This window comes from Macadamia integrifolia, chromosome 3 (assembly GCF_013358625.1).
Source record: "Macadamia integrifolia cultivar HAES 741 chromosome 3, SCU_Mint_v3, whole genome shotgun sequence".
Lineage (NCBI taxonomy): Eukaryota > Viridiplantae > Streptophyta > Magnoliopsida > Proteales > Proteaceae > Macadamia > Macadamia integrifolia.
Window position 1 is genome coordinate 5,005,138 of NC_056559.1, and position 9,926 is coordinate 5,015,063.

A 9,926-nucleotide genomic window follows, 5' to 3' on the forward strand; every position below is an offset into this window, starting at 1 on the left:
GGCACCCAATATATTGGCTTAATTCCAATTCACTTTGGCCCCGTTTGATCAGTGGTTTTTTGACCCCTAGGTGGGAGTCTTAGGGTGGGTTATTGTACAGATTAGTTAATATAAGACATTCAGTTAGTTGGAATAGACTTTACAAATTGAATCAAAATATCTCACCCGACTTGTGACAAAAGGGATATTCCATTTACTCAGTTTTTTGTGACCCTAGAGGCATCATGTCTCTAATAAGTAACCATAATCTGATGATAAACATAAGGGTACCCAAGTATATAGCAAGACTATCTTTCCTTTTTTTTTCTTTTTACTAGACCATCTAAAATTCTTTAACACGTAATTCTTAATCAAATATTTTCCTATATTATTTACTTAAAGATGTGTCAATATTGAGGATTTTTTTTTTTTTTTGAATGAATAAATTATTCATTACCAAGATGAAGAATATACAAGGGAAGCAAGGGGCAATACAAAAGGAACAAAACCTTAAGGCCTAAAAGATAGGATCAACGGGGCTAAGGAGCCTAACAACAAACAAAAGAAAAAGGGAGGGGGGAGGCGAGGTCTCGGGAGATAACAATGAGTCTGTTCCTTGGGATATTTTTGACGATACTATGCCTAGTAGTGCCAATCCTGAAGTTGACCTCGAAGAATATGGCCTTCCAATCCTGGTGTTAATGTTACGAATTATTTACAGTAGAATGGAAAAAATGATGATATTTTTGTTTTCATATTTTTATGATTTTTTATAATAGTTTTGCAACCCCCCCTCTCTTTTCATGACTCGCTATAGAACAAACAGTAGGACTATTGTACTAAACTAACTCCAAAACATACCAACTTTTGGTCATTAAAATTTATTTTACTGTTCAAATCAATTAAAATAAAAAATTATACTTACTAGATATAATGATGGTTTTGTGTACGTTATACAATTTTAAAAAAAAGTATTTTTATTTTTAAAAGTGATTTCATTTTCCTTCATTTCTCTCTGCTTGCAACCTAAAAAAGCAAATGAATATCTCTTTTTCATTTACTACAAGGTTTTGTTACCTTTCCGATCTTGCGAGGCATTCATTTTGCCATGTGGATAGATGATGTATCAATTCTGACCTTTGATTAAAGGAAACATGTTTTACATTAGCTACATGATAATTTTCATACTTTAATTTAATAAAATACTCTTTTTTATGTTAGCATGTCCCATGTATGTGCATGTATATATTTGAGTACTTTAGGCATAAGTAAGCATTCTCTTGACTTCGAGTATAAACAAATGACTTAAATAGAAAAAAATATATATAAAAATGGATGACTCAGATCTATCTTGTGATTTTTAGAAATGTTTCAACAATCATGAAAATAAGGGATAATTACGCCCCCCTCCCTTGTAGTTTGCCAAAATTACATGTGGATCCAAGGGTTTAAACGATATACGCCCCCTCCCCTATAGTTTGAAAGATTCTTACACTTGAGTCCAATCCGTTAGTTTCCATGAGTTTGAAATTGTTACCTGATAAAGTCACTATTTTTATACCGAAAATGCCCTCATAATAAAGTGAAGAGACTAAAACACCCTCTTTCACCTTCTTCTTCAAAAGCTTAACTATGCAGCACGGTTGGATTATGTTTCAGATGTGGAGATGGTCTACCTTACATCAATGTATTATTCGATCAAATATGATGCCCAGGCCGATCCTGTTTGTTCATTTTCCTCTTATAAACCAATATGGGTTGTGGACCAAAAGGTTTGTGCATATCATTATCAGTTGATATCATTTCTGGCAAGATCAATTGGCTTTCGGACCTTGGTTTGAGTTCCGACTGATTCAGGGGTGGTGGAACTTGGCTCTGTCATATCACTCCCAGAAGATCAAAATGTCTTGCAGATGATTAAAACTTTACTTGGGAATTCCAGTACTCATCAGTCAACACCAGTGGCAATAGCAACAGTAACAGCAACCATGGTCCCTAAGATCTTTGGTCATGACCTTAGTTTACGCACCTCGAAACCCGTTCAATCACTATTGATTTCTCCCCAAAGTGGAAGAAGATGAGGGTTTCCAATTAGAATCCTACATGTACAAAGCACAAGAAACAATACCTAGACAAGGTAAAACATATCTACGAGCAAAGAGATGGGTGCTAATTTGGTTGTTGGAACTTTTCCCAATGGGTATAGAATGATGTTAAACCATTTCCATAGCCAAATCAAATGATCGTAGGGACTCTAACTCAATCAAAGGTTGGTGAACAACTGAACGATGGTATGGTGCCTCGGCCTGGAGATGGAAACCTTTAGACCATATCCTTGGAGCATGGTTTGCAGAACTCTAACACATAACCAAACAAAAATTTATGTTCTATAATTCCCTTCTACTAATTCTTAGTGAAAAGTTTTGTTTTATAATTCCTTTTAGACCAGCAAACACAGATTAATTTGCAAAGCTCTAACACATAACCGATGAGGGTTCACTTACGAAACCCTAGATTCATCCCCAAACACGAACAACACCACAAGACCCTATATTTATCACCAAAACACGCAATAAAGAGGAATGGCATGATAGTTCACTCATAGTTAGCAATTCGGCCGAATAATTCGCGAATTATTCGGCCGAACCGAATTTTAAAGAATTTTATCAAAAATTCGGACCGAATCCGAATTAAAAATAAAATTCTTTAAAATTCGCGACTTTTTCAAAAATGAATATAATTCGCGAATAATTCGGACCGAATCCGAATTAAACTGAATTATTCGGTCCATTTAAACATTATTTAAAAAAAAAAACCAAAAATAAAAAATATAAAAATATAAAAATAATAAAAAAAAAAACCCAATAAGATTTTTTGACCGCTTTTTTGACCGAATCCTTAAATTAATCGTCCGAATTATTCCGAATAATTCTCCGTCCGAATAATTCCCGAATCCGAATTTGCTAACTATGGGTTCACTTATGAACCTTCGTCGGATTGAATCAAATTCTCACCAAAGATTTGCAGAGTTATTCTCCACCCAATTTTTCTTGTAGAGGGAGACGTAAATCATTCAAACCCTTAGATCCACATGTAATTTCGGCAAACTACAGGAGAGGGGGACGCAATTTTCCCTGAAAATAATAATTAATCTTAGTCTAAACACGAAAAGATGAAAATACTAAGGGTATAAGTTTGGACTTATGAACCGAGCATGCCCTAAGCCCACAGGGCAAGTTTGGGATGGGATTTCAGGCTCGAGGCTGGCCGGGCTTGACCTTAATTTTATGTAATTATATACTAATCATATTGTCTATATCGTTTTAAACCTTTAAGATTATTTTTTAATAATAATTGATGTCGATGATGAATTATTTTTTTATTTTTTATTTAAGTACACATAAAAAAAAAATCCAACCGGGGTCAACCAGGGTCGGGATAAAAATCAGTATCAACTTGCCTGGTTAGGGTTAATCTAGATTGGTTCGGGCTGGGTTGAATCCGATAAGATTAGGTTTAGACTGAGATATCTCAACCCAGACTTTAAGGCCGGTTGAGTTGGGCTAGGGTTTTAGAAAACGTCAATACCCTCATCGAAGTAAAGAACAGTCGCAGTCTCAGTCGACTCAGTCTGAGTGTCGCAGAGAAGGAAGGAAGGTTTCAGTAGCTCTCCGTCATTACCTTTTAGGGTTATAGAGAAAACTGAAGAAAGATGAAGACTATCAGGACGACGGAGTCGATGGACATCCCTGAGGGGGTGAAAATCAAGGTGAAGGCGAAGCAGATCGAAGTAGAGGGTCCCCGTGGCAAGCTCGCCAAGAACTTCAAGCACCTGAATCTCGACTTCCATCTTATTAAAGATGATGAAGGGAAGCAGAAGCTTCAGGTCGAGGCTTGGTTCGGTTCAAGAAAGACCACCGCCGCAATCCGTACAGCCCTCACCCACGTTCGCAACCTCATCACCGGCGTCACTAAGGGTTACTGCTATAAGATGCGATTCGTCTATGCCCATTTTCCCATCAATGCCAGTATCACCAATTCCAATCGGAGCATCGAGATCCGAAATTTCCTCGGAGAGAAGAAGGTATTTGGTTCTAATCTGGAAAGCACAATGTATTTTTGATTGCAATGGCCTATGGTTTGGTGAACTATTCATTTATTGATCTGGTTATTGTAAATCATTGCTGAACGCCTGAACCCCATCGCATAAGAAACATATATTATCGATTATTCCTCATTATCATCTCTATTGGCTTCTCTGCTACTATTTAGACACATTAAAAGGAACTTCTGGAGCCTAGTCTTGTGTTATAAAATTATTTTTTATTTTATCATAATGTTTATCTTTTTCTTGTATTTCCTTTCCTTCATAGAAACTTTAAGGGGGTGTTTGGTTCAGGTCAATCAAATGGTGTATATATCGGATAAGAATGTCAATCTTTTGATAGACATTCTTCTGAATTATGTTTCTTTCTGAAAAATCGTTTGGTTGCCTTGAGGTAGGGGTGTCAATCGGTCGGTCTGGCTCGGTTTCAGTCCGGGTTGAGTTGGTTTTGGTGTGGGAAAGCTGAAACCGAAACCGAACCAATAAGAAAATTCTGGTTTTGGTTTCGGTGCGGTTTGGTTTCGGTTTGTCTTCGATTTCTTAAATCGATTTGTAACCGGGTTGGTTTTGGTTTTTGGTCCAGTTTGGATTCGACTTTCCATACAAATGTATACAAAACTATGCAAATTTTTATTTTTTTAATGAATTTTGGAGTGTTTCGGTTTCTTACCGGTTTGGTTTTAGTTTTGGTCCGGGTTTTGAGCTGGTTTCGGTTTGGTTTTGGGTTCATCTGGTTTCCGGTGCGGTTCGGTTTGGTTTTGGGTTGCAATACTCCAAACCGAACCGAACCAATAAGGTTTCGGTTCGGTTTGGTCCATGTTGTTATCGATTTGGTCTGGCCTGTTTTACCGGTTCGGTTTAGGAATTGATACCCCTACTTTGAGGCTAGTACATGTTTCTCGCGGGTTAAGATATTGGCTTCCGTAGAGAACTTCTTTCCGCTTTCTCTTTTTATATTAGGTGGTAAAAAGGTTGCTCAAATCTGAGTTCAAGTGTTGAGGTAAACTCATATTTGGAACACATCCTTTGTAATATGGTCATTCATGGGAAGTAGGGTGCTCACTTATGAGGGTCAATCTAGTGGAACCAAACAGCTCCAAAAATTAAGAATTATCATTCTAAAGAATGTCATCCCAAAGATTTACCGAACCAAACACCCCCTAAGCCGCTCTGGATCATTGTTCCCATATTTTAGAACCAGACTAACACAATTGACCTCTCATATTTTACTGTCTTAAGGCTATTTTAGATCTCTCTGTTTCTTAGAATTTTCCTCTTTATTTCAATCTCTCTGTTTTTCAACCAATTCTTCTTTGTTTTTCAATTCATCCTCCAATCTTCGGTTTGTAAGCCTCTTAATTCAAATAGATGCCCGTAAGGGTGAACCACTGCAATTACCAATGAATATGAATTGGCAAATTTTGGTTCATCTCTGTTGCCTAACAATGTGGCTAGGAAAAAATAGCAGCCAACATACCCTGAGGCCTCAAGCATTGAGTGTTCTCAAAACACCTCTGCTGGGCAATGAACCTAGATCATTAAATGAACCTAGATGATTAATAATCTGTTCAATGTTACATTTCTTCTGGGTCACCAATCACCAGATTTCCTTAACGCTAGAACTCTTACAATTCAAGACCATCATTATGTCATCCTAGTTTCCCTATTCCGAAGCCTTAAAATTGCTTTAAGAATCCTACTTCAGACCCTTTCATAAACCTCATTTGTCTCGTTTAAACCCCTAATTTTCTAATTTCAAAGTTTTATTGATGGATTTTTGCCCATGCTATTTCATCTTATATGCCACACTAAATTTTTGTCTTTTTCATTACCCTCTACTTTCTCATTTCTTAACCTATCTATGCTTAATGTGTGTGTGTGTGTGTGTGTGTGTGTGTGTGTGTATGTTTGTGAATTTCCTTCTGTTGCTGCCTTGATACACAGAAGCGTTTGTCAAGTTTGTGTACCAGCTTCCTGGGTTTGTATCCCACTACGGTGGTTTTGGTGCATTTTCATCTTCACCTTATGTTGCACTGAAGTCATATTTTTTTATATTAAAGGAGAAAAGAACTCTGTCCGTTTAGTGTTCCCTACGCCCAGACACAGCTGGGTGTGAAAAGACCCAGCCTTCACGCGTGCTGGGTAGTTTCATGCCCAGCTGTGTCTGGGCATGGGAACACTAGATGGACAGGGATTCCCTTGCCCACTAAGAAATTTGTCAAACTGGAACACTGTTTTTGTAGAGCTGCATTTTCAATGTAATCAATCAATGGTTCTTGAAGGTATCTAACAATAGTACTAATGGTGAATAATAAGACTTCAATTTTTCTGGTTTCAACTGATTGCTTGTATTGAGAGCTATATATGTTTCTGAATCAGGTCAGGAAAGTGGATATGCTTGACGGTGTGACTGTTATCCGATCAGAGAAGGTTAAGGATGAACTCATCCTGGATGGGAATGATATTGAACTGGTGTCTAGATCAGCAGCCTTGATTAATCAGGTGAAATTTTGTGACTGGGGCTTCATTTTTTTCTTTCTTTCTTTTTTTCATCATTAGTTCTTCTTCATGAGCTTTACTCGGATAAATATGTACTAAAGCTGCTTTCCAAATGTTTTTGTTGTGGAAACAGAAATGCCTAGTGAAGAACAAGGACATAAGGAAATTTCTTGATGGTATATATGTCAGTGAGAAGGGAACAATGGTTGACAATCAATGATTAGGCAGGGGACTAGCTTAAAAACTCTTGGGAGTTTTCTCAGTTAAACTTTTGAACAGGCATAGCTGGATAATTTTGTTTTTTGATTCGAGGGTGAAAGTGTTCACAATTTTGATCTTTTTTGAAAATTTTTCTGTATGAGGCCCTAAGAATTGTTACAGAAGGTATTTGAGAAATTAATAATTTTCCTTTCTTTTGCTCATCCTTGCAGATTTGCTTCTCTTGTGGGAATTGTCTGAATGAATAACCATTGTTGTATCGGGATTTAAATTCTGGTAGACTAGTACCCTGATTTTTGCTTCAGCTCATTTTGAACCCATCAGATGACATGTATGAATTTGTTTGGTAGACACATTAATTTATTTGATGTTACCCGATAGTGATAGCTGTGTTTGGGGGTCGTCCGAAGCCTCAGATGTCTTACTGATTGAGCCAACTGTAGGTGGTAAGTCTGGGATTTGAGAGGAATGGTAGCCATGAAGACATGAAATGGCTGTAAACATGAATGTTATTTATATATGCGGCTGATTGCTATTGCGGGTAGTAGAAACTGTATCTACTTGACCTGAAATTTTACCACCTCATTCTAACAGTCTAACCTAGCTAAATGGTGTGCTATCAATACAGATGTTCTCCGAGCATTCAACAACTTAATCTCAAACAAACTCAGAACTTAAGGACACAGTATTATCATTCAAGAGGGAAGTTCCCATGGCCAGAGACTGTTCTAAGATACACTTCTATTTATCCTACCCAAGAGCACTTCTTATTTTTTTTATTTAGGTTTGCCAAAGTGTCTCAACACAGATGCACCTTAGGGTCTTGAACCCTTTCTACAAGTAATTTATTTGTGAAGGGCTATGCAGTGAACCTAACTAGGATAGGAATGGGACAGATTAAAAGTGACACTTATTTTGAGGTCATCATTTTTATTCCCAAGTCTATTCACGAGGATAGGGTATACATCTGGTTTAAGGATTAAAGTATTGGTATCGGTCGATCAAAATTAAGATACGTATCAGAGATACGTTAAAGATACGCACATAAATGAATAAAAAACACTTTTTTATGCACTTTTGCACAAAAAAAATATTTAAAAAAAGTTATATAGAACATGTATTATGCATAAATAGTAAATTGAGAGTATTGCACTAAAAATCCAAGGTTTGTAGTTGTCTTATAAATGTAAAATTCTTGTACCCAACCTTGATTTCCACTTTAGTTAGAGAGAAAAATGGTCGGTAGCAACTTTGGAAAAAAACACTTTAAAAACTTGTGTTTTTTCTGAAAAATTACCCATCTTGGCCATTGTATGATCGTATCGATACATAAGGGTGTCAATCGGTCCGGAACTAGGTATTCGATCCAGTTTCGATTTCGGTTTTGGTTCCAAGGAGTGTTATTGTGATCTAGAACCGGACCAAGTCCCATCTTAGTTCTGAAAATTGGTACTCGTAGTCGACTTATCTGGTTTTGGTCCGGTTCTAGTTCCTATTTGGATTTTGCGTTATGTTCTTATTTGGTTCCAGTATCCAGTTTTAAATTCGATTTTGTTATGCAACTGCTATTCAGAAGACAAAATATAAATGTTTATTCACTATATTATTGGTCTTCCTCAACAAAAGAATGAAAAAAAAAAAATCATAAGCTATCGATCATCTATTGAACTTCTAATATCGTTAATTCCACTACTTTAAAACACAATATCCAGAGAAGAGGAAGAACAAAATATTTCAAACTTAAAGAGTTACAATTAAGTAGATTGTTTAACTCACGATTCATGAGTCTCAATGCAATAAAAACTTAAAAAAAAAAAAATAAAAAAAAAAAAAAGAGGATTTTAGAGTTGGACCATAATTGAAACTCTATAGGATGATTTATCATTTTGGTTTTTGAATATATCGGGTTTCTATATAAGTAACGTCAAGTTTTTAGTTAAAGAGGAAAAGGTAGACATCATGAAATCTAAGATAAAAGGTAGTTTAATAGCAACTGAAGTCTTTTTTCTATTGTTTTTATTGAGCTTCCCCTGTATATGCATTGTCACAAACAAATGATTGATTATTATGATTATTACTATTGTAAAATCAACTCATCTTGACAATAAATATTCGCATAATTTCTTTACAAGTTTATATTCTTTATATTCCATCATCCACATATCATTACTAACTTACCAACTTGTTCAGACTTTAGACATTATCTATGATGAGCCTAAATGTATTTTTATTATTCATTAAGTGTCTTTATTGAACTTTGTAATTTTTACAACTTGTATTTGTTTTATCCACCTGTTGTTAGATTATACTGGTGTACTTTATCAATTTTTGAACACTCTAATTAAGAAAACCTTGATCTTTAAAATCATCAAAATAATTTGTGGAACTTCATAAAAGAATGTTAATTTTCTAATCTCCTTGAACAGTGACAAAAATAAATCAGGATTATAATACTTTAACAAGCATGACAGATACGAAGTATGTATATAAGAAATAAATACAAACCTCAGGAAAATTATATTTTTCTCTAACATATGTTTTTTTCTCACTTCATTATGTTAGAAATTTAAGAAGTTCATTGACATAAACAAATGGTTTATAGATTGATTAATCAATCATATCAAAATTCTGTAAAATTTAAATAGCAATATTTCCTTGAAAACAAACATTATTAAAGAGAATTAAATACAAAAGATAAGGGGTTATTAAAGGATGATGCCCTGGGTGGATTATGAATTTGACTAGAAAAATTGAAATAGCTACAATTGATGGTGAGATCTGTATTACTAGATTGTCTAGGTCTCGTCCCATTTTTCCGGCACAAGTGATGGAAACCTTCATCATCCCACCACAAAGTCTCCCTAGGGGCTTGGCTACTACCTTTCGCATCCCCTAGCACTTCTTTGGTAACATTCTTAATACAAATCATTATTTCGTTCCACATTGCATTGGTGTCCATTAGAGTCCTAATTTTCTTGTTTGATCATATTATCAGTAAATGTACTTAAAAATTTCAATTTTAATTTCCACCACCTTATCTTAGGGTACATAAGTTCCCTCTCCTTACGCATTTGTGTATTGAGTGAAGTAAATCAAGCTGTCAATTTAAAGAACCAGTTCTGAT

General features: G+C 35.5%; 1 protein-coding gene across 1 annotated transcript; it reads left to right on the top strand.

Annotated features, from left to right (window-relative positions):
* The first annotated feature begins 3,533 nt into the window (after positions 1–3,533).
* LOC122073162 (60S ribosomal protein L9-like) lies at positions 3,534–7,005 on the top strand. The gene is made up of 3 exons (XM_042637697.1): positions 3,534–4,063; positions 6,464–6,586; positions 6,717–7,005. Exons 1-3 carry the CDS (start codon positions 3,692–3,694, stop codon positions 6,801–6,803), a joined length of 582 nt encoding a protein of 193 aa, XP_042493631.1. The 5' UTR covers positions 3,534–3,691; the 3' UTR covers positions 6,804–7,005.
* The last annotated feature ends 2,921 nt before the right edge of the window (positions 7,006–9,926 follow it).